Here is a 24,499-nt window from a genome sequence, read left to right as displayed (position 1 = left end):
GGAATGGAGGCTGCGGTCAGTTCATCACACGTTGTCTCTGATGCTCTTTCCTCCTCACACTCTTCCCCTGCTCCAGCGTGGGGTCCCTCCTGTGGGAGACAGTCCTCCATGAACTTCTCCAACATGAGACCTTCCCACAGGCTGAAGTTCTTCACACACTGCTCCAATGTGGGTCCCCCACGGGGTCACAAGCCAGCAAACGTGCTCCAGCGTGGAATCCTCTCTCCACAGGTCCACAGGTCCTGCCAGGAGCCTGCTACAATGCAGGCTTCCCATGGGGTCACAGCCTCCTTCAGGTGTACCCACCTGCTCTGGTGTGGGACCCTTCATGGGCTGCAGGTGGATATCTGCTCCACCATGGACCTCCATGGGCTGCAGGGGCACAACCTGCCTCACCATGGGCTTCACCACGGGCTGCAGGGGAACCTCTGCTCCGGTGCCTGGAGCCCCTCCTGCCCTCCTTCTGCTCTGACCTGGGTGTCTGCAGGGCTGTTGCTCTCACATATTCTTACTCCTCTCTCTGGCTGCAGTTGCTGTCGTGTTGGGGTTTTTTCACCCCTTCTTAAATATGTTATCCCAGAGGTGGTACCACCATCACTGATGAGCTTGGCCTTGGCCAGTGGTGGATCTGCCCTGGAACTGGCTGGCACTGGCTCTATTGAATATGGGGAAAGCTTCTCACAGAAGCCACCCCTGTGGCCTTGCACTACCAAAACCTTGCCACACAAACCCAGTGCAGCCTTTCCCAAATAGAATTCCTTCTGTGAGCTTCCGTAACTTCCTAATCATTCTGCAGGACAAGACTCTTAAATCAAGCAGTTCCAATAGTATAGTGCTCAGCAATCTTTCTTACTTTTGTTTTCTTTTTTTTTTTTTTTTTTTTTTTTGATAGGCTAGAACTCTTTATAAATGGCCAGACATTTTGCATTCAAAAACACAATGTGAATACAAAATACTTCTTGTTATTTTCTCATAAAAAGCAATTTGCAGTCCCTAGGTAAGACATTTGTTTTACAGTTACTAATGTCATTGGCCTGAAAATGCCAAATAGCTGATGATATGTGTACTGAGCTGTCAAAACAAAGCATGCAGTGTAAGTTCAGGGCACTCATCCTGGTCTTGAGCTAAAAATCAGTCCTGTGAGTTTGTCCTGTGTATTCCAGCCATGTTTGCACAGTTACTTGCAGTAAGTCCTCTCCACGTTGCTAGGAATGTCTGAAATACAACATTGTGCATTACCCAGCCCTTGCTTTTCCAATAATTTCCAATGTGGGTTTATATATTGCTTTGATGAGTAAATACAACACTGTTACCCAGTGGCAGTCTGCAGCTTCAGCATCCTGAAGGCACGGACTGCTGTTAAATTTCCAATGTCAGGCATGTAAGTCAGCTCTCGTTACTTGTAGCTATTTGTGTCCCTTTTCTGGCTTGTTGAAAAGAAGAATTTTAGCAGATGACATATCACTGACTTTTTTTTTTTTTTTCTGCCCAGTTTGATCACTGTGGTGTAAATCAATCCTTGTTCATCTCCTTTTTTTCTTCCCCTAGTAAATGAGGTTATGTGAATTTTATGATAAGAAGTGGGCAAAGCTAGCATGTGGAAATTTGATTTGGGACAAGACTGAGATGAGCATAGCTGAGTATAAAGAGAAGTTAAGGATCCTGTGTGTGCATTAAGTAGTAAAGTTCTTCTTTAAGAGCTCTTAGGAGTATTGTGTTAAGAAAAGATATTGTTGTTATACATTCAACTTGTTGGAACTCATAAATTGCTCCATTTGAAATATGCTTTGATTTAAATTTACCAGGGAGCCATACTCTGTTCCTGGTCATTTCATTTTCATTACTACAGTATTTTCTTTCCTATTTTTGTACAGTCTATAATGGCTTTCTCCTTTTGTTTTCTTCATTAACCTTATGGCTTGAATGTCTTTAGCAGTGCCACCTTTCCCCTATATAGTGCTCAGCCTTTTTTTTAAGACTTCAGACAAGGTGTAAAATAAAAGGGCTTTAATCCTAAGGAATTTCCCCACAGCAGCAGAGCATAGGCCTCAGCAGTTCTGAGCTGAAGCACACAGTTAAAACCTGATCTGATTTATGCTCTGGTCATGACAGATACAGAACAGCACATGTTTGAAGAGATGCAAAGGAAGCACACAGCTATTCTTGCCTTTTTCTTCCTCATAGTGGAAATAAAGCATAATATGTAGCCAGCATCCAATTAGTACATTTTTTTTCCCCCCAGAAACATCTGTCTTACCAGGAATTGGCTGGAGATCAAAAAAAAAAGTGTTTTATTCACAACCACAGAGTTCCAAAAATACAACATAGCCAAATTAAACTCTCAGTAAATAAACTTTATATAAACCCAACAATATTAAAAAGCTAAAAGTGTAGTGTGTTGTGTGAGAGAAATTGATTTCTAAGGAGTTTTTTAGATTGCCACAAATGAAGTGGAAAATGTAAAATAGGAGATTCAGTTCTGACACGATTGTGAAAAATGCCAGGCTCGACTGGTGGGTGCAAGGGCAGGGTGCAGATTTTCCTAAAGAGAGACACGTGTTGTGTTTTGAGAAGCTGTAGAGGATCTGTAACATCTGGGTGAAAGTGGAAGATACCAGGGGCGATGTGAGAGACCCATGTACTTGCAGAGGAATTTGGAAGCTAGGCAAGATAACCTATAGCATTTAAAATGGCAGCAGAGCCCTGCATTTGGGCAACTGAATCCTATATTATATGTACAAACTTTGAGAACTTGATATCCACTCATGAGAATACTAAAGACAATTCCGTATTTATATTTCCCTGTGAAGTTTCACTTACTGAACATGTTAAGCGCTGACCCGTGGAAGTTTGTAGGTAATCTGAATTTAAATTTATTATCACAACTAGAGGCATATTTCATATATCTGTTTCTGTGTTTCTGCTCTTCAGGCAGGCAACCTATAAACTTTTATGCTATTATTTGGATTATCTTTTTATTTTTTGCGGGGGTTTGCCCACATAGCCAGGGGCTCTGACAGGTGAGTTACCCTGACGCTTGCTATGGCGATTTAACCAGCTCAGGTGTCCCCCTTTGCTAGAGGTCATATCTCCCCATAGTGGAGTTTGCAGAAGCAAATGTGTTGGCATCTTGGTCACCGTGCTTTATTGTCCAGGTGATTACAAGCTATAACTGAAGATGGTTTTGTTTTTATACATTCAACTGTAGCAGTAGTGATTGAGGTGTGGGCACACATTCATGTCTGTCAGCTCTGCTGCAACTTCTGCCCTGGGGAAATGCAGATGTCTGGTGTGATAAAATACTAAATTATGCTTAAATGCATTTTTGGTTCAGTTATACTGCTGTTCACTTCAGTGTGCCTGGGTCAAGGCCTGAAAAAGAGGTTTATAGCATTATTTTTTTTAATATACCTTTTATACATGGTTTCCACAGGTGTATGTCTAGTCTCAACGTATAGAAGGAGAAAAATTTTTCTTGAAAGGGATTTTGGGGATGGGGGTTGTGTTTGGGTTTGCCTTTTGACTCATTTACAGAAGACTAGTGTGGCCTTTGAGCTAGGAAGACATGGATGTTCACATACATGTTAACTTCACATTCTTGACTTCCAGTAGATAATTAGAGCTTCCTAATATTTGGAGGCTTTGGAGATGGCAGCAATGCATCTGGTGCTGGAGACATCTCTGGCAGGCATATTTTGCCACCTTCATTAGGCTTCCAAATCCACATTCAGATCACCTACTAAGTGGCTTCTTTTTCAAAAGTGCAGAGCATACTCTTTCTGCTACTTCATCAGAAGGTGCAAATGATCAAAATCATTGAATGTGTCTCGTTTGAGTGGCTAAATCTGTTTTCAGTGGATATAAATACTTGCACAGTTTAATGCATTTCAGCAAGTAGGTCTGATTTCACTGCAGCTCCTGGGTTTGGACTGGCAACTCTGAATTAAAGTTCACGGCTCCTCATCTGTTCGGTTTGTGCCATTTCCATCACTTACACATTTGTCATTTAGCAGCTGCTCTAACATTTCAAGTGATATCTCAGGAGTGGTGGCATTATAGGATTTTTTCCCCCAGTGATTTTTATATCATTTAAGACATTCTTTAGAATAAAAAATACAATAAGAATATTAAAATAATCAGGTTTTCAAAGAAAAACTGGACTTCAGCTCTTTCCAACATTATGTTTCTCAAATTTTGCTTCCATTTTTTGTATAAATAACAGTTTATAGCTCTCTATAATTAAGCGGGGGGGGGGGGGAACCCAACACGACAAGCTGCAATTGAGTGCTTGTCTGAATGACTTCACAAGCAGTTAACAATTCCATGCTCTCAGGTCTGTTTTGATGTACCACTGATTAGTAGTTGCATTTCTGCCATTAGGTTTTGAGCTTAAAATGTGAAAGTTCAGCTGAACCTAAAAGGTTGTGTAATTGTTGAAAATAAGATTAATGATGATCTATAGACTAATAAAAGGATTAATTTTAATATGAGGCTGCACTGATGATGCAATAAGTGGTGATGGATAAATTAATAAGAATCTGAAAGTGAGCTCTGTGGCTGGCTATAAAATAGTAATAACGGTTTTATTTTTCTGCATCACTTGCTTGCTGTCTTTTCACACAGTTGATTTTCCAGGTCAGAATATTATGGAAGTAAATGTGTCCTCATTATGTAAATTTCCAGAAATACTTTACCACTGTGCTTAATTTGAAACTGCCTTGCAAAATAAATGAGCCATTTCTTTCCATAGGAGTACTGCCTCAGTTCCTTATCCTCATCCTCATGATTACAGGCTGTGCCGTTTTTACTTTCTTCTCTTCTTGCTTTGCATTTACACATTATTTTAGCAACCTGTGGGGTTACTGATAGCAGACAAACCCAACTGAAACTTGTTTGCAGATTTCTTCCATTGCTAAGTTCAGGAAAAGGCACATTGACGATCATTATAGCTAGCAATGGGTGAATCTAAGAATCAGGAATCTAAGGATCAAATTCTTTCCAGGGCACAAAGCAGCCAAGGAACTCTAGTGTTTCCCATGAAAACTAAAGTTCCAGATTTGCCTCCACTTTTGGTGTTCAAAAATTTATTGTTGAAGATAGATCTCCTTTTACAACAAGAATATAATTCTCATTGTCTTTCTAGAAGCATACATGAAGGAAAACTTGTGCTGAATAGAATTGAAGGTATTTTATGTGTGATAACAGATTCACAGTCATTACAAAGCAGCGGTCTCTAAAATTGATGAGTAAACAGCCTTTTCATGCCTTTTTGACAATTGGGTTATCTTCTAACATTCTTACTCTCAGTTAATAAATACTTGGATAGCCATGATTTCCAGCAGTTTAAAAAAATACATTTTAAGTTAATAATAACTGTTTCAGCAATTTAAAATATTTTTTTCAGGAATTATAGGACCTATGTGAAAAACTTTAAGCTTCTCAGTAAGGGTATGTGAAGCTAATTGCAAACAATTGAGTTATTACAGCACAGTAAATCAGCCCTTATCCATCCAACTTAATCTACCTTCTCTTGCAGTTACGTTTGCATTTGTAATGAATAAAGCCACATGCACAGATCATTAGCATGGCCCAGCTGAGTGGTAACTCACTAAGCTGCAGCAACTCACTTGTTTCCAATCAGCTGATCATATGCCCCAAAATACAATTTTGAACAACCCTCTTTTTCCCCACTTCTGTAGTACTGAGTGACCGGGCAGGCAAAGCTGCAGCTCATAGGAAGCCACTTTTCTGTCCCTGTTTTTTTCAAATTGCACCTAACACATTCTTAATTTTAAAGGTTAAGTTAAATTTCCTCTCTTTATAATTAAGTGTATAAATATAGATTTCAAAGCTGATGTTTACACACTGATTGTACATGCCGATTTAAATGCTGGAAATATTAGTTATGATTTCTGTACAAGTAACACATCGTTTACCTTTAATGATACTTATGTTTCACCATCTACTTATCATGTTGTTGTTGCTCAGATTTGGAGGTTCAGGCCTTCACTATGTGGCAATGTAGTGCCTGCTATATATTACTGTTGAGTCAGTTTTGGTAAATTCATGCAGTCATTTATAGGTGGAAAAATCTCTTCAGCCTAATGGGCTTGATTATTTCTGGTCCTGTATGTTCTGTTTTTGTCTGCGCAGTAATATCTTACACTCCCTTTGTGCAGGCTTTGCAGCAGTCTAAATGACAACACCGAGGACAAAAACAACTGAATCCTTGGTCCTTTGACAGACACCTCTGGGCTTATCAAATTTTAGTGAGTTCAGGTGGTGATGGTCCCCAGCTTCTGACCAGCCCCGTTCTGTAGCAGTTCCTACCCTGCCGGGGAGCTGGTAGAACAGGAGGCATGTTTGTACTGTGCCAGGTGGCCACATGGTGTATGAAACCATAGATAAGGAGAGATTTGCAGCAAGAGCTGACTATGAACAAGAGCAAATAAGTCCTGGACACCTGTCTCCTAAACAGTAAATTACCTGAAAAATGATAATTTTTGATAGAAGGATGGGACATGCTCTTAGTAACAATAATGCATAAACTTTATCAACTTCCTTTACAAGATGGAGTCCCTCCCAGTGTCTGGGTTTCTTTTAAGCCAATATAATGATTTTGAGGGCCTGGACTATTATTTATCAGTTGTTAGGACTGGCAATTAAGTATCTTTGACTCTAATTAGTGCTTAAGTCTGACACTTAGAATTAGTGTGGCACACAAATGCAGAAAAGCACATAATTGCATGAATGTGTTAAAATCATGAAAGTAAAATTTGTTAACTAAAAAAACCCTTTAGTCAGGGGAAACCCATGTGCTGTGTTCTTGTGTGTAGCTGAGTATGTGATCCTTCAGAGCATGTTGCGCAGCTTGTCCATTTTGTGAGATTTTTATAGACCATGTGTAGAGTGAAAGGGAAGGAAAGAGAGGAAGAATTTTCTGTTTATGCCATGCGTTTTTAGAGGCATTTCTTGTTTCCTAGCTATTAACCATGGATTCAATAGTGTCCCTGAGAGTGAAAAGAACAGGGTAATTTAAAGGTGGCTTATGCCATTGTGGGCAAAATGTAGAAGGTATCGTTCCTCAAAAGAAAATCTGTGGTTAACTTAATAAGAGAAGCCTAGATTTCAAAGTAAATCCATATTCAAAAAGGAACTGGGTAACCAGACAGAATGTTCATTCCCCTTGTGGGTGTGAAACACATCCCTGGAAGTGAGGTGAGTGCCCAGTAAAAATAAACATGTAGTCTCCAGTTGCAGCCTATTCAAGGCACTGAATTCTGAATGGTTGTTGGACATGCAGGCAAATGTCAGAAGAGACATCTGTAACCAAAATTCAAATTCATTTCACTTAAACACATTACATTTTAAGTTTACTTCATTCTTAGCTTGAAAACTGAAAGTAAATTCCACTAGTCAGTTCTTTGAGTTTTGAGTTGTTTTCCAATATTAAGAACATACAAGCACTGAGAATGGGCTTTTTTGCCATTTTAGAATTCGAGGTCCCATAGTGACTACGGCTTGGGACTCATTCCTGCCTTAGCAGTGTGGGAGGATTGCAGATCTGCTGCCTGGTATAGCAGGAAGCTAACTTGCAAAGCATTGTAGTTCTAGCATTACTGCGGTCCTGCTGCCTGGAAGCTTTCATGATGAATCAGGATCCCATTATACAAAGGCCTGCAAAAGGACAGTCCAAAACAGCTTCTCCTCCAGAGAGCTGATAGTCTGACCATGCAAGTGTTAAATGGGTGTGGAGATTCAAGTAAGGGCGCTGTGTTAGCAGGCTGCTCTGCACAGGGGGTAGAGAAGTGGACTCCTCTAGTAGTAGCGCTGGGATGCTTGGAGGCTTGCTACAAATGGAACTGTCAGCAGGCAGACTTGCTGCTGTAGCTTTACTGTGGTTTTACTACTTTTCATTTCTCCATGAGCAGTGTGCAAAAATACACATAAATTCTTGATGTATTCAGTTATGTAAAAATAAGAAAAACAATTTACAAATCTTGACAAACTTGTCCCGTTTTGTATCACGTAACAATTTCATTTGCTAGGTGCATTTGTGTAGGGTGGTTAATTATAATGCAGGTCCATAAATAGATTAGGTTTTGAAGAATCCATATTAACTACTATGCCTCTTTCTACAGTTTTTAAAAATCCTTTAAGTATAAATAAGCTTTTCCTTCCTTAGACATTTCTGATTTCATTTTGAATATGAGTTAATTCCAAATATCAGGCTTTAAAATTAACTCTTACACTATTAGGAATTGTCATGAATATGAAATAAATGTTTATCACTCTAAATGGTTCTCAGGTGCCAATGTGAATGTGAGCATCCAAGGAGCAGTACTAAAGAATGAGAACGGCACTTCCTTGATTCAACTCGGCCATTCTGCTTGCTGAAGTGGAGCTGAATGTGCTCCTACTAACCCAGTGTCGTTGAGATATTCAGTTAAGCTTCTCACAATTAAGTGATTTAAATTTTTGTAACAATTCCCTTCACAAAAGTTTGACTAGTTTGGCATAAAATGTAGCTTTGAAACACAGAATTACAGAAATAGCTGGCAGAGAAAAAGTAAGAGGGAAGTCGTGGCTTTCTCCATTCCAAAATTTGATGGGTTTAGTAAGAGATAATGAAAGTAGGAACTTTTCTTACCTAAATAAAATGGATGATGTTGAATATAGATTTGAGTCCCAAACTGTCCCAGTCTGATGACTAGCCCAACAGGCCCTGAACTCCTCCAGGGAAAATGATTCTAAACCCAGCCTTTAACTCCTTTTAAATCCCCCTTTACCTCAATGGAAGTTTTTTTCGATTCTTTTGTTTAAAATACACAAAATTGAAACAAAATGTTGTGTTCAGTCAGTATTTGCATCCAAAAAAGAAATCCATTCACTCCAGAAGAAACTTGTTGCTTTTGCATAAGACACAATTATTTTCCTTCCTCTATCCATCAAAATATTTTTTAAAATGCAAACACAACCTACCTACCCTTACTTTACAGCACTACAGGATGGCATCTGTGCTCAGCACTAGTCTCTGAAGTCCTGGTTCCACTGGAATCAATGGAACTACTCTCACTGATGTCAACTGAAGCTAAAATAATGCCTATAAACTAGGATATAGATGTGCCTTTACATGATTAAAAACAACGGTGATTGTAGAAAAATTTTTGTGTTTTAAGTATAGCTGTGTACTTACAATGTAAGAAGAGGTTTTGCTTAATGAGTTGGACTTAATGGCGTTTGGGGGATCTTTCAGGTCATGCTTTTGAAATAGTATTGTAATAGAAAAATTGTAATAAAGTAAGGTATATCTAATGGCATTTGGTTGAAGAACCTGCCTTTTTATACTGTGGACCTAAGTAGAAACTTGATGAGGGACTGACTTGTCTTTTGTTTGTTTTAGTTTGAGAATGCTTTTCCAAATGGATAAGACTACATTTCTGTAATGAAAATAAATGAGCCATTTATTTTTTCAAGTTCAGTTAATGATTTTCCTGAATGTTTGGGGTTTTTTTTCCAACCACTGCAAGATAAATGTTATCTATCTTCTGGTTCTTTGAGAGAGAAAGGGTATATTAGTTCTTCAGGAAACTTATGTTTTGATGTGTAAACAAGGCCCCCTATAAATGGGAACTGTTTTTCTCTTCAGTTTTATGACACTGTTATATTCATTTTGGCCTTTATTTTGATTGCATGTGAGAGCTATCCTTTCCTTTAACTACATATTGCTGTGACAAACTCACAGCTTGGTAGATGGCTGAGAGACTCAGGTTTTTATATCTTCAGCCCTGTCTTGTCCCAGGTGACATACTACACCACTGAATTTATGAATCAGTGGCATTCTTTTCTATTGCTGTCTTAATATGTGAATAAATGAATATTTTAGGCCAAACCCCTGAAGTTTAGCACAATGAACAAAAAGCAAAAAAGTATAAGTAATTTTTAACTAATGGACTGTTTGATGATTCCAAAAGAATATTTGAGAATGCATACAATATATCAAAACCAAATCCTAAAAGGTGACTTGGTCTGAAAATATTTAAACGGGCTGTTAAGGTCGATTTAGCTACCTTGTGAAGATACTCTTTCACACTAAGAGATGAGAAAGAAAAACACAGCTGAGAACCAAAGAAGTGCATTCAACACAGACATGCTATATACTTCAAAGAAATAAGAGTTTGTGAAGAGAAAACCCTCCATAATATAAACACATAATACAAAAAGGAATGGATATCTCTCAGTGAAATCCATTTTTAATAGGAAATTGTAGTCAAATGTAGATAAGATTTTAGCCTAATCTCCTAAGGAGGTATCAGACTATCATGCTGTTTGTTTAATTAAAATCAAACTTAAAGTAGGAGTAAAAGTCTCAGAGATTCTCAAAATTTTCAGGAATTTGACTGAAGTGGCTATTCAGAGACAAAAAAAAGTAGTCTGTTCTATGTCCTACACAAGAAAACAGTAGAATTTTGTTCTACATTATTTAGGAACTATCTCCTCCAGTTTGAAATGTTTTGGAAATAACATTTGAGTTTCTTTTTCTAAAATAATACAACAACAAAAATGTTTTTCATTATACACAAATACTAGGAAATATTCTTTAAATACAGAAGCAAGCTACCTGGTTAATAGCATAATTAATGTTTATGTTCTATCATTCCAAATTATGTTTTTCATTTATGATGCCTTTTCTCATATTGCCACCGGTATGCTTTGTGATAATTTTTTATTTTATCATTTTCATAGACACGCATTTTGTATTTATTTGTGTGTATTTTATGTAAAAGTCCCAACTAAATGTTGGGCTGTCCTCTGATATTTAGCCTTTAAAGGTATTATTGCATCTTTGCCAGCCATATCCAGGCATAAATTTAATAATCTCACCTGACTAAATCCACTCTAAACTGAAAGCTACATTATGGTAAATTAGGCCACAAGCTTTAGGACAACTTGCGAAGAGAACTTTGAAAATGTGGTTAAGTTTAAACTGTTGCAGTGATATTTTTGGAGTCTGGAAATGTCCTCAAATAATTATTGTTCTGAGTCCACAAGTATACCCTAAGAACTAATGTACTTGAAAACATCATATCAGACCCTGAATGTTCCTCTGTGGGTACCTAGTGACCCCTCCCAGGAGAGCTTGGTCCCATCTCTTTCTTCAGTCCATGTGGAGGACATGGAGTGGAGTTTGGCAGCCACTGTCTTGACTCCTCTCAACAGCCCGATTGAAGCAGAGTGTTCCGCTGCTGGTCTAGTTCTTTCTCACCACTGGTTTTTTTTGCTGAGTTGAGCCCTCAGTGTTTCATCTGAGACTTTCACTCAATGTGGTTGCTTTATTATTGTATCCATGACACTGTCCTGGTTTCAGGTGGGATAGAGTTACTTTCCTTCCTAATAGCTGGTACAGTGCTGTGTCTTTTAGGATGGGGATAACGTTGATGTTTTAGTAGTTGCTAAGCAGTGGTTACTCTAAGTCAAGGACTTTTCAGCTTCTCACCCCACTCACCAGCAAGTAGGCTGGGGGCACAAGGAGCTGGGAGGGCCAACAGCTGGGACAGCTGACCCAAAGTGGCCAAAGGGCTATTCCATACCATATGTTGTCATTCACAGTATATCAGCTAGGGGGAAAGCTGGCCAGGGGATGCTGCATAGGAACTGGCTGGGCATCGCTCATCAGGTGGTGAGCAATTGTGTTGTGCATCACTTGTTTTGTATATTTAAGTTTTTTATCACTATTTTTTTTGGTGTCCTTTTTTGTCCTGTTAAGCTGTCTTTATCTCAACTCATAGATTTTACTTTATTTCTTCCTATTCTGTCCCCCATCCCATCGGGCAGGGAGAAAACTGAGTGAGTGGTTGTGTGTTTAGCTGCCTACCAGGTTAAAACATGACAGCCACTTGAGAAAATTATTCAAGTGTTGGACAAGGAGAAAAGAGGAGGATAATCCAAGCAAAGATAGCAGTTTCTATGTAGAGGGATGAATCTGGGTTAATTAACATTGATAATACACAGCTGTGGGCTGGCTTCAGGGGCGGTGGGTTGTCTGATGTAGACAGGGTGCAGCTGTGGCTGGTTAAGTGGCTGGGCAGCCAAAGAAGAGAGAGCAGCCGAGGAAGAAGAAGCAGAGAGAACACACACCTTGGGTGAGGAGAGATGAGGAGGTAGTAGAGGGACTGGCATGAAGAGTATGTTGGTATGAAATGGTAAAAGACCTTGTTGCAGCTTGATAGTTTGGAGAGTGCTGCAACATTCCTATATTCCCAGTCTCTGAGAAATCCCTCCAGACTATGTATTTACGCTAGCAGCACGGTGTATACCCATCTGTGATCTCCCCTTCCTTTACTTCCAAATCTGAGACCATTCAGAGCACAATTATTGTTCTGCTTATACTGCAGTTTTGTAGCGTCAGATCACATCAACGCTTTCACGAAGCACAATGTGATTTTTGATTCCTCTGTGGCACTCAAGGTAGTTGGTAGAGCAGTGCAGCACTTGCTGTTTGTAAGAGAAGCCAGCAGGCTCTGCCAGGTCGTTAGTGGTGCCAGAACTTAATGGAGTCATCCACTGTTAGGATATTCCTCTGAATTTTCTCAAAGAGATGTTATTTACTGCTGTAAATGTTTTCTGTGTAATCTACATGTACTTTAGTTTCTCCTGCCATTCTGAGCCTTTCATGGGTATTATCCAGGGGTTGAACAGACCAGCATGACAGCAGATGAACTTTTTTATAAGTTATGCACCAAAGGAGAAGAAAGGAAAAACTAACAAATGGTTTCTGCAGATGCTTTTAAGGAGCACCTTGCTTTTCTGGCTCATGTTAGGGTGTATGAGAGGACTAGAATCCTGAAGCATACTGATTCCTTATAGTCTGTTTTTCTAGAAAAAACTGAGCTGATGTATTCCCCTCAGATGTGTGTTAGTAAAACAGCACACAACATGCTGCCGCTAAATTAACTTCTTTCTTTACTGCTTATTTTGATTTGACAAAGGGTTCATTGCGTATCTCTCGCATTCTACTTGACGTGTCCTTCACCTGTCTATGCTATATCCAGTGTAGAAAGACCTCACATTTCTAGCAGCTTTTGTTTTTAACGGAAAAATATCAGTTTAAAAAATCAACAGCAAATGAGAGACTGGAACTTTTAGACCATTGTGAACATATTGAAACAAACACTGATTGAATTATTCCTGCTTGTATGCTACTAGAAAAGAGCTTGTGTTTCAAGATGTGTGAAAGTGATACAGTACCTCTCCCAGACTGTCATTGATTTTTTTCTGAGACATTTGCCTTTGCAACAGAAAATACTTTGATTTGGAAAACTGAAATAGATGGCAAATGTTAAATGGATTAAAAGCTGACTCACTAACAAAATGTGGTGTTAATGGATAGATATAAATGACTGGGATGTGTCTAGCAGGGTCTGCCTGGAATCAGTTCTTGGGTCAATAGCACTTAACATTTTTTATCAACAGTCTAGACAGTAATACAAGACATCTTCAGTAAAGCTACACCATGACAGAGATTGTTGGGGTAGTAAATGATATGCTAGATAATTGCAAAACTTAATAAAATGTATTTTAATATTGCCAAATACCAGCCTCTTGCAGGATAGGAAACTATATGTAGTTGTAAAGCTGTGATTTAGAGAAGGACAGGGTATCAAAGATAATTGGGTCTACTTAAGTTCTTTGTGCAATGTTGTGGAAGGAAAAAGCACTAATGCAATAATATGTATAATATGTATTAAAGTCAGACTGTCAAGCGGAACAGGGTCATGATTGCCTCTGCGTGCTGTATTGATAAGACTGCTTCTAGAGTGCCAAGTCAGATTTTGGTGCCCAGTCTTAAAGAAAATAAGGAAATAGGACAAAAAGAAGACATAGGGATGCACAGGACCTGGAGATCAGGTTTTAAATCCTATGTAGCTCTAAGAAGTTCAGCTTAGTTTATCATTATGTATGGGTGCTTGGGCATGAAAAATTTCTTTGTAGGTATGGGACAAGGAACATTTTCAGTATCAGTATATTGATAAAGGCACAGCAAAATTCAGTGACTGGAAAATTAAATTAAGGGGAAAATGCAGCCTTGAATTAAGTTCCAATTTGTTGGCTTTGAGGATTACTAAATAGCGGAACAGCTGATGCAGGGAGGTGATAGACTCATCAGTGCTAGACATCTTTTTTTTAAAAAAAAAAAAAAGAAAAAGAAAAAGGGAAAGAGTATTCTTGCTAAAAGACACACTGTAGTTCAGCTGCTACAGGGGACTGCAGGTTGGAGGGGAATAGCCAGCTGGGAAAGCAAGCAAGGTGGTTCTGGCTGTTGCTGGGATCTGTTAATGTTATAATTTCCCTTTTACTGTGCATGAGCTGCGAGGAGAATAATCATATATGTTCTATCCTCAGTCTAAAACATACATGAAACAGTTGCCTGGGAGAGACATGAAGATATTACTTCCCCTGCTGTACACAGGACTAGATAGTTTGCTTGTTCTTTGCTGTCTTCTGATCCAGAAACCAGTCAAGGCTGCAACTCGGGGCCTGGAAAGACTGATCCAGTCCTCTGTGCTCTAAGGGGATCCTCTTTCACAGATGGTCCTTGAGTATGGTTCATGTTGTCAGCAGTGTAATGATCACCAGATTTTAAGGTGGAAAGGGACTTCGCACAGCCTTGAGGAGTAAACAGGAGTAGGCCACCTGAAGTCTCTGGGATAAGAGCTGTTTCTTGCCTGAAGTACCACAAAGCCATGCCACCAGGAAGTTTGTCACAAGTCCACCTGACATCAGAACATAACAGTCTTGAAGATAATGCTGGGTTCTCCAGTACCTTGCTCTGTTAGGGGGGCAGGGGTTTCTGGAGAACAGTTGTTTTCCCAAGTCTAATAGATGGAAGAATTAGAAAAGCTTTCAGACAAAGAAGCTTCTTTTAGATCTTAAATAGTAATAAAGACTTTAAACCAAAATATAGAGCAATTGTTCTCATCCTAATTGGGTATGTTACTAAGTTAGACCATCTGGGAGAAGAGGTAGTGGACTGAGGAAAGTATGAGATAAAAAGGCTATTGTCACCATGGGAAAGAGAGCAGCAGGTAATATATTGCTTGTTGGAACATGGTGGTATCAGCTGGACTAGGGGTTGTGGGAGAAGTTGGTTGTACTACAGAATCACAGAATGGTCAGGATTGGAAAGGACCCCTGGAGATCATCTAGTCCAGCACCCCTGCTAAATAAGGTTCTCCTAGAGCAGGTTGCACAGGATCATGTCCAGGTGGGGTTTGAACGTCTCCAGAGAAGGAGACTCCACAGCCTCTCTGGGCAGCTTGTTCCAGTGCTCTGTCACACTCAAAGAAGTTTTTCTTTATATTCAGCTGGAACTCCCTGTCTTGCAGTTTGTGCCCCTTGCCCCTTGTCCTGTCGCTGGTCACCACTGAAAAGAGCCTGGCCTCACCTTCTTGACACTTGCCCTTAAGATATTTATGTGCATTGGTAAGATCCCCTCTCAGTCTTCTCTAGGCTAGACATGCCCAGCTCTCAGCCTTTCCTCGTAACAGCGGAGATGCTCCAGCCCCCTCATCATCTTTGTAGCCCTCAGCTGGATCCTCTCCACTAGTTCAGTTTTTTTCTTGAACTGGGGAGCCCAGAACTGGACACAGTACTCCATATGCAGCATCACCAGGGCCAAGCAGAGTGGCAGGATCACCTCCTTGGATCTGCTGACCATGTTCTTCCTAATGCACCCCAGGATCCCATTGGACTTCTTGGCCACCAGGGCACACTGCTGGTTCATGGTCATCTTGCTGTCCACCAGAACTCCTAGGTCCTTCTCTGCAGAGCTGCCTTCCAGCAGGCCAAACCTTAGCTAGTACTGGTACATGGGGTTATTCCTCCCTAAGTGCAAGACCTTACACTTGCCTTTGTGGAGCTTCACTAGATTCCTCAGTGCCCAACTCTCCAGCCTGCCCAGGTCTCACTGAACAGCAGTGCAGCCTGCTGGTTGTACCACCCATTCCTCCCAGTATTGTATCATCAGCAAACTGGCTGAGGGTACATTCTGTCCCTTCATCCAGGTCACTGATGAATAAGTTGAATAGAACTGGATTCAGTACTGACCACTGTCAGGGGACACCACTAGCTACAAGCCTCCAGCTAGACTGAGACATTGATCACAACCCTCTGAGCTCTGCCACTGAACCAGGTCTCAATCCACCTCACTGTCCACTCATCTGACCCACACTTCCTCAGCTTACCTCTGAGGCTGTTGTGGGAAACAGTGTCAGAAGCCTTGCTGAGGTTAAGGTAGGCAAGATCCTATACTCTCCCTTTGTCTACTCAGCCAGTCATTCCATCATACAAGCCTATTCACATTGGTCAGGCATGATTTCTGCTTGGTGAGTCCATGTTGACTGTTCTTTATGACCTTCTTTCCTTCTACATACTTAAAGATGACCTCTGGGATGAGCTGTTCCATCACCTTTCCAGGGATGGAGGTGAGGCTGACCAGCCTGTAGTTTCCTGGGTCCTCCTTCTTGTCCTTTCTGAAGACTGGAGTGACGCTGGCTTTCCTCCAGTCCTCAGGCACCTCTCCTGTCCTCCATGACCTTTCAAAGATGATGGAGAGTAGCTTGGTGATAACATCTGCCAGCTCCCTCAGCACACTGGGGTGCACCCCATCAGGGCCCATGGACTGTGGGTGTCAAGTTTGCTTAAGTGATCTCTAACAATCCTCCTTGACCAAGGGGAAGTCTTCCTTTCTCCAGACTTCCTCTCGTGTTCGGGGTCTGGGCCGGCCTTGTCGGTAAAGACTGAAGCAAAGGCAACATTCTTTAACTCCACTTTCTCTGTGTCCTTCATCACCAGGGCACCCACCTCATTCAGCAGTGAGCCCACATTTTCTGCAGTCATCCTTTTCCTGCTGATGTGCTTGAAGAAGCTCTTCTTGTTCTTGACCTCCCTTGCCAGATTTAATTCCAAATGGACCTTAGCCTTCCTTGTCATCTCCCTGCATGTTCTGACCACATCCCTATATTCCTTCCAAGTGGTGTGTCCCTTTTTCCACATTCTGTAAACTTCCTTCTTGTGTCTGAGGTTTGCTAGAAGTTTCTTCCTCATCCATGCATGCCTTGTGCCTCCTTTGCTTGATTTCCTCCTCATGGGAATGCACCTATCTTGAGTTTGGAGGAAGTGATGATGCTTGAATATCAGGCAACTGTCCTGGACCCCCTACCTTCTAGAGTCCCTAACCCATGGGATTCCTGCAAGTAGGTCCTTGAAGAGGCCAAAGTTAGCTCTCCTAAAGTCCAGGGTTGCAATCCTACTTGTTGCCCTGCTTCCTCCATGCAGGATCGTGAACTCCACCATCTTGTGGTCACCGCAGCCAAGACTGCCCCTAACCTTCACATCCCCAAACCGTCCTTCTTTGTTTGTGAGTACAAGGTTCAGGAGCACACTTTGCCTGTTGGCTCCTCCACCACCTGTGTCAAGAAGTTATCATCAGCACTCTGCAGGAACCTCCTGGGCTGCATGAGCCTAGCTGTGCTGTCTTTCCAGCAGATGTCAGGGAAATTGAAGTCCCCCATGAGAACCAGGGCCTGTGACTGTGAGATTACCTTCAATTATCTGTAGAAGGTCTCATTGACTTTCTCTCGCTGATCAGGTGGCCTGTAGCAAACAACCACAACAGTGTCCCCCATGTTGGCCTGCCCCTTTGTCTTTACCCGTAAGCTCCTGACTTATTCTGCATCTACCCCAAGGGAGAGCTTGATACATTCAGTTGCTTCCTTACTAAGGAGTGACTGCACCACCTCTCCTGGCTGACCTGTCTTTCCTAAAAAGTACACAGCCATCTGTGACAGCATTCCAGTCATGTGAGCTATCCCACCATGTCTCTGTAATGGCAATGAGATCATGGCGCTGTGACTGCACACAGATCTCTAACTTTTCCCTCTTTCTTCCCCATGCTGCATGTGTTGCTGTACAGGCATTGCAGAGAGATATTCAAGCACGCAGATTTTCCAGGAGGAGTGCAAGTGGATCCTCTGTAGCCACATACGCCCTTGAGGTGGCTGGCCTTCTGGTACTCACCTTGGGAGGCAGCTAAGGAGCTGCTCTGGTTGGCCTGGCTTATTCTACAGTTGGATGCGATGGCATGAGCGTTGTCACATTGGACTCCTCCCCCTGAGTCCTTCAGTTTGAAGCCTGCCTCACCACACTGGCCAGTGATAAAATCTTAACTTCTATTGTGTCCATGGTTTTTAGTATTTAGTGGAATTACACAGTTTAATAGGCTCCTTTTGAAAAGGTGCTCTCCGCTGGGTATGTCTCTAAGATGTCAGAGGTAGAGAGATCATTTAAAATTGTTCCACTGATGCCTATTTCCTTTTGTCTTTAATAATTCGTTAGCATGAATTCATTCTGATACTTAATGGTTGTTTAACTTCAGCCATATAGTTCACAAACCACTTGCATCATATGAAGTATATTGTTCTCTCAGAAATGACTGGGCAGGACCTACAGATCTTGATGTTACTGGTCAGAGGGTGTACACTGTGGGGCTTGAGAATATTCGCAATTCTGCATTTGTTTCTTAGGTGTGGTCTGTTCCTTTTGATGCATGTAAGTCCACAGGGAATTTGCTTCTGATGATAGGTTTAGCAATTCTGAAGCTATGGGCAACATGTACCTCAGAGAGCCAGTTTCTGTAATAGAAAACATTTGTTGTCCATTGTACCCTTGTACTATATGGGTAATATAAAAAAATGGACAGTGGATCGCTTATTCATATGCCACTAGATTTTACCAAGGAATTATTTGCTGGTTTGTGTCTTGTACTTGCAATTTGTCAGTATTTGTCTTAATTAAAAGCTTTAACATATTTAGCTACACTTTATTTGGGGCTATTAATTTATAAAGGATGTGCTTTATCATGGTACTTTTACTGTTCATTTTACTGTTTTTTTATGAATGTAATAGATCTAATTTCTACTGGTATACTATTGCTTTTAGCAGTGTGCTACTGTACTTGCCTAGAAGCAGAAAAAAACACTTTCAGTTTGAGATTGGAATTAAAAGTTTATTGATGATCATTGCTATTGGAATAGCTGGAAAAAAATACCAGAGGCTTTTTGATTGATTGACTTTTTGTCTGTTTTGAGGGTTTGGGGTTTGGTTGTTTTGGTTTTTTTTTCATATATTGATTATGACCATTTTATTTCAGGAATATCAACCTTGTAACACCAATGCCTGTCCAGAGTTAAAAAAGACAACTCCTTGGACACCTTGGACCCCAGTCAATATTTCAGACAATGGTGGCCACTATGAACAACGTTTCCGATACACCTGCAAAGCACGATTGCCTGACCCAAATTTGCTAGAGGTGGGAAGGCAAAGGATTGAAATGCGTTATTGTTCCAGCGATGGCACCAGTGGATGCTCGACAGATGGTAAGCAAAGCTCGAGTGGCTGCATGATGCCTCCTGCTAGCAAGGTGTCTGCAGTTCCATTTTCAGCACAGAGTGGAACTTTTTTGCTTGCTGTTGTTTTGCATAACATAACTGATACTGAAAAGGAGGGCATAGTGATCATAATGAGGAATCTAGCTTATATTTCTTCTGGATGTAGCTTCATGACTCAGACTAATCAAGTGTCTTTTAACATCAGTTATGAGACTTGCCAGGTTATTTTAATATTCTTTATGATAATCTGTGAGCCATGACGTGGCAGTCCAGTTTGTGGGGAATTCTGTCACTTCTGGGTTTTTACTGGGGAGAGTTTGTGCATCTTTAATGTATTTGATAAATATTTAGCTAGAATACATAGTACTGATGATGAGAAGAACTTTTTACACAGTAATCCTAAAGTAACAGCTATAAGATTCATGCAGCTGTTTAACTAAATGAGGACTTTATGAACTGGATAATTTCTAGTATAAAAGTTTATGTTATGCTATTGCTAGCAATTTCAAATTCTGTTTCTGAGATGGGAAACTGAACTCCTTCAAAGTCTTTTCAAATTTAGATGAATTTAGATTGGAATTGTTTTTTCTTCAGAATTTTGTTCTTTCCCAATCAATAGTACATGGTTTTGAATATGTTATGTGTGCATATATATATATATATATATAAAATATAAGAACTTGTGACAGTCACTCTAATATTATTATGACATTTAATTAATTGTCTAGTTTTAATTATCTATTTTATAATATAAAATTTCTTTTAAAGTATTTTATTTTTATTCATTAATCTGATGTTCAGAAGTGAAAGAAAAATCTCCAAGCTAATCAGGCAAAGAATGCGCCTGAACCCTTGTCTCTTGCACTCTGCCTGAATGTTTTATTTAACAAAACATAAGCACTGTTAAGTGTCTCTTTTTAAGTATTTCTTGTTAAGTATTATTTTTTATTTATATAATCTAAGAAAATATTTATTTTTAATTATTATATTTGAATATTTATAGACCTGGTTTCCACTTACAGAGCCTTTGGTATCTTCACAACCGGTTACCCAGGTTAGCTGAAAAAAGGTATAACTGAAGGCATCTGGCTTATCTAAGGCCACAAAGAGAGAATGGATTCTGAGTCCTTGGGCTTTCTAGCTCTCAGTATTTTTTTCCAGATAGACCAACTACTGTGAAAATCAGTGTCTGTATTGTGTTTACAAGGCAAAGTTTTGGTGGCAGGGGGGCTGCAGGGATGGCTTCTGTGAGAAGATGCTAGAACCTTTCCCCCCATGCCCTTCATTCTGTGTAAAACCTCTATTGATTCACTTGTCATCTGTGCCTTTTTGGAGGGGCAGGATGTTAGTAATTTTTAAAGAAATACATTGCAGTGAACTGCATGAAATAATAAAGCAAAAGCCATGGTACTCCAGATGAGATTCAGTTTAATACCCTATGTCATTCTTGTTTCAGGCAATCTACAGTGTCCAGTGTTTATTTTTCAGGTCTGGATAGCAAGGCAGATTTGGCGTGGGGCAACTCTTGTAACAAGTGTTTCTGCTATTCTCATGTTTTCATCCAAATTAAGTTTCAAACTAGCATTTGGCAAAGATTTTGCTCTGGATTGCACAAGGATACCATTATTTTCCTAAATAAGACTTTTGGATGGTGGTGCTGCTCTTTGCTGTCTTTAAACGCTTAGGCATTTATGACACCTTTTAAAAATGTCATAAGACTAAATGAGAAAGAGAATATTTTCCCCGTCAGATAGTACAGAATTAGGGGAGTTGTTACAACAACTAGAAGTAGATCTACAGAAGAATCTAGATATATTCTTGTCTGACAGCTGAGATGTCAGCACTTAAGAATGGAGTGTACGGAGCTACTTAGAGAGCAGGTTAGTAGGGCAAACCAGTGCAAGAGCCAGTTTGTCCTAGATCACATTGCTGAAGAAAATTAAGCATGGAGACGCCTTTCTCAGCTCTGAAGTCATGATCGTAAGTCCTCTCCTGGAGTTGGGCTGACTTTTTCTTACAGAATATAGTCAGAAGTAACAGTGCCTACGTTTTATTAAATAAAGCGTTCAGGCAGAGTAGTGCAAGAGATAAGGGTTCAGGCGCATTCGTTGCCTGATTAGCTTGGAGATTTTTCTTTCACTTCTGAACATCAGATTCATGAATTTCCCGGTGGCGTAGCTTATTTGTCACATCTTGCTGAAGCTACTGCTTTGCTTCATTTGGAAATAATTAATCATTGGACTAATGCATGGGAGTTGACCCCTTTGCATGGTAATTGAAATGTTCATCTGGGAGAAGGATTTTGGCTGACTAATCCCCAAACTACTGAATATTGAAATGCTTTATATTGAGTAGTTGACAGAGCAGAAACTGTTATACATCTGTCCATTCTTCCTAGTGAGTGTCCTCATAACTTTGTCATTACTTCATGCTCATTCTTTGACTTGTTGGCCAGTGAGTCTTTTATTATTCTGTAATGAAAGATCAAACCCGATTGGTGTTCCAAGAGGCTGCATTAACCAATATGCTTCTGGTGAAAAGGGTTACTGTTACGTCTCCTTTAGCCACTTTTTTTTTTTTTTTTTTACCTTGTTTGCTTAGGCATTTTGTGATTATGGATGTCAGAACAGTATAGAGTGGAATATTTGCCGAGGGGGTGGGTGGTGGTGATGGTGGTTCGGGTTGGGATGGGATGACAGGTGGACGGGGGCCGTTTTGATTTGCTGATGTAATGAAACTTACTGACTGCCTCTAAACTGCAGGATTCAGGAGCACTTCCCTGCTCCCAGGTTTGGGTTTGGGTCAACACACCACCCCTCTACTGCTCCTTGATTTCATGGGAATAAAATACATAAATAAAAGTCATGTGTGTAGCTGTAGCTTTTGAAACAGAAGGATCTGATGAGAATGGGAAACCATGAATTTTGGCAGACACCTTCAGTATTTCTGGCTAGATAGCAACGAAACATCGTAACTTACTTCCACCTGACCAGAGCCTGGATACTGTGAAACATTATTTCATTATGTCCATGTTGAACATTAGCAATTTGCAGGCTTTATAGAAAGATCAATCCTGATACAGCATGCTTGGCATAACTCATTACCAAAGATGTGTTCTGCAAAAATCAGTTCTCTGTTCTTTGCAGAAGAAAGCCATTTGTTAGAAATATTCTCATTGCCTATAATCTTCCACTGTGCAACTACAGTCATGCCATGTTTCACTCTCAAACGCTAGCAAAGCAAACTATCTTTGCAGTCTGAACTTAGAGGTAGAACTTCTTGACAGAAATGCACTAGACTCCTCCTGAGTATTGGAAGATTTCTATCGAAACCAACCAAGCAGTAGCATTTGCACACTGGGAAGAAAAATATACATTGTTCTCTGCCTCTGGGTTTTCATATAGTGCTCAGATAGGAAAGGGACAGCTATTTCATGTAAACTGAGAGACTGGGTACATTTTTGCACGTATTAGTGCAAATGTCTCTACAGTCCAGCATTAAAAGTCTAGAAATGGCACCACCATAGGCCTTAATGTATGCTTATGGAACATATTAAATATCTACATTAAACATGCTAACTGATTCTGTGTAGGATTATCTGTTATATAAACACTGAATTGTATTGAAAATGTACGTGTTTAATCTACAAGGTATGAAGTTATATCATTTTTCCAGGTTGACTTTACCTCACCTAACTCTAGACTCCATTGTAGTCTGTAAAGACAGCTGGCATCCCTGAGGAATGAGGGATCCATCTGAAGATAAGCATCTGAAATAATGAGCACAAATCACCCTCTAGAAGCACCAATTTCTTTCCGTGGTGTGTGCAAAGGAAACAGCAATGATGAGCTTAGACAAGACACTTGAATATGACATGGCCAAAGTCAGACCAGGTTAGCTCCCAAAATACTTTCAGAAAACAATTAAACAAAGACCACCGTTCTATTTGCTTTTTTTCTTTTTTCTCTTTTTCTTTTCTCTTTTCTCTTTTCGCTTCTCTCTTCTGTTCTCTTCTGTTCTCTTCTGTTCTCTGCTCTGCTCTGCTCTGCTCTGCTCTGCTCTGCTCTGCTCTGCTCTTCTCTTCTCTTCTCTTCTCTTCTCTTCTCTTCTCTTCTTTTTGTGTGTGCACATGTGCGTGCTTGCGTGTGTATGTAATCTGAAGAAAAGTCACAAATTCCTTGAAGGAGAAAAAGGCACATGGAAACCCAAACTTCAGTTCCCCATTGTCAATGCTTTCTCTATGTCAAAATTAAAACAATAGTTTCTTTGAAGGTAGGATAAATTTGGTCTCAAATACTGTTTTAGTGACCATGATCTCTTGTGAAGAGATTGATTGAATCCTAGTGATACCCACAGGAAATTTATATTGCATTCAGAATTCAGTACAGAACAAAACAGGTTCTGATAATCAGTATTGCCCTGCAGTCAGGAGGAGTATGTGTTGAGATGTTATCTTTTATGCTGTCTTATTGAAGCTAAACTGTGGTATTCTGATATAAGAACAAAATTAATTGTGGAAGTTAGAACTGAATTTGATGACAAATTCAAGTTTGATTGACAAACAACAACTCTTCAGTGGAACTTGGGGATTAAATATTTCAACAGAGAAAAACGAGGTACAAGAAGTAAAGTTCTCGTGGTAACATCCTCCATCTGCATATTGTCTGTTTTCTATTTAAATATGTTATCTTTGCATTGCATTAATGTTTGTCATTGCATTTTTACCATTTACATTTTACTAAGTACGTTTTGAAGGTTTATACGGTTTTTATAAGTTATAGTATATAGGCCTGAAAGTAGATAAGTGTTATGCTTCAATGATATTGTCAAATACTTGCAGAATATCTTCAGAAAGTGACAACACTGAAACAATCTTTGCTTATCCTTGTTACCTGCTGCACTGCCAACCATGTTTCATGCTGTCATTTAGAAATGATTCAGTATACTTGAATTTTGGCTCCAGACCATCTTTTCCCAAAGCCATGAACCTAGACTGCTTGGATAATTGAATTTTCTTTGTTAGGTTTGAACAGGAGGACATAAGGCATAAA

At 40.0% G+C, this 24,499-nt stretch overlaps 1 protein-coding gene across 5 annotated transcripts in view; it reads left to right on the top strand.

Moving 5' to 3' along the window:
- SEMA5A (semaphorin 5A) overlaps positions 1-24,499 on the top strand; it is a 350,205-nt gene that overhangs the window by 293,139 nt on the left and 32,567 nt on the right. For all 5 annotated transcript variants that reach the window (XM_056332052.1, XM_056332048.1, XM_056332050.1 and 2 more), the window contains exon 17: positions 19,211-19,436. In XM_056332052.1, the coding sequence (XP_056188027.1) occupies positions 19,211-19,436 (226 nt within the window). The remainder of the gene's footprint in view (positions 1-19,210; positions 19,437-24,499) is intronic.

Source organism: Falco biarmicus, chromosome 3, assembly GCF_023638135.1.
Source record: "Falco biarmicus isolate bFalBia1 chromosome 3, bFalBia1.pri, whole genome shotgun sequence".
Lineage (NCBI taxonomy): Eukaryota > Metazoa > Chordata > Aves > Falconiformes > Falconidae > Falco > Falco biarmicus.
The sequence above is the reverse complement of the archived record's forward strand: the minus strand, read 5'-3'. Positions and strand labels throughout refer to the sequence as shown.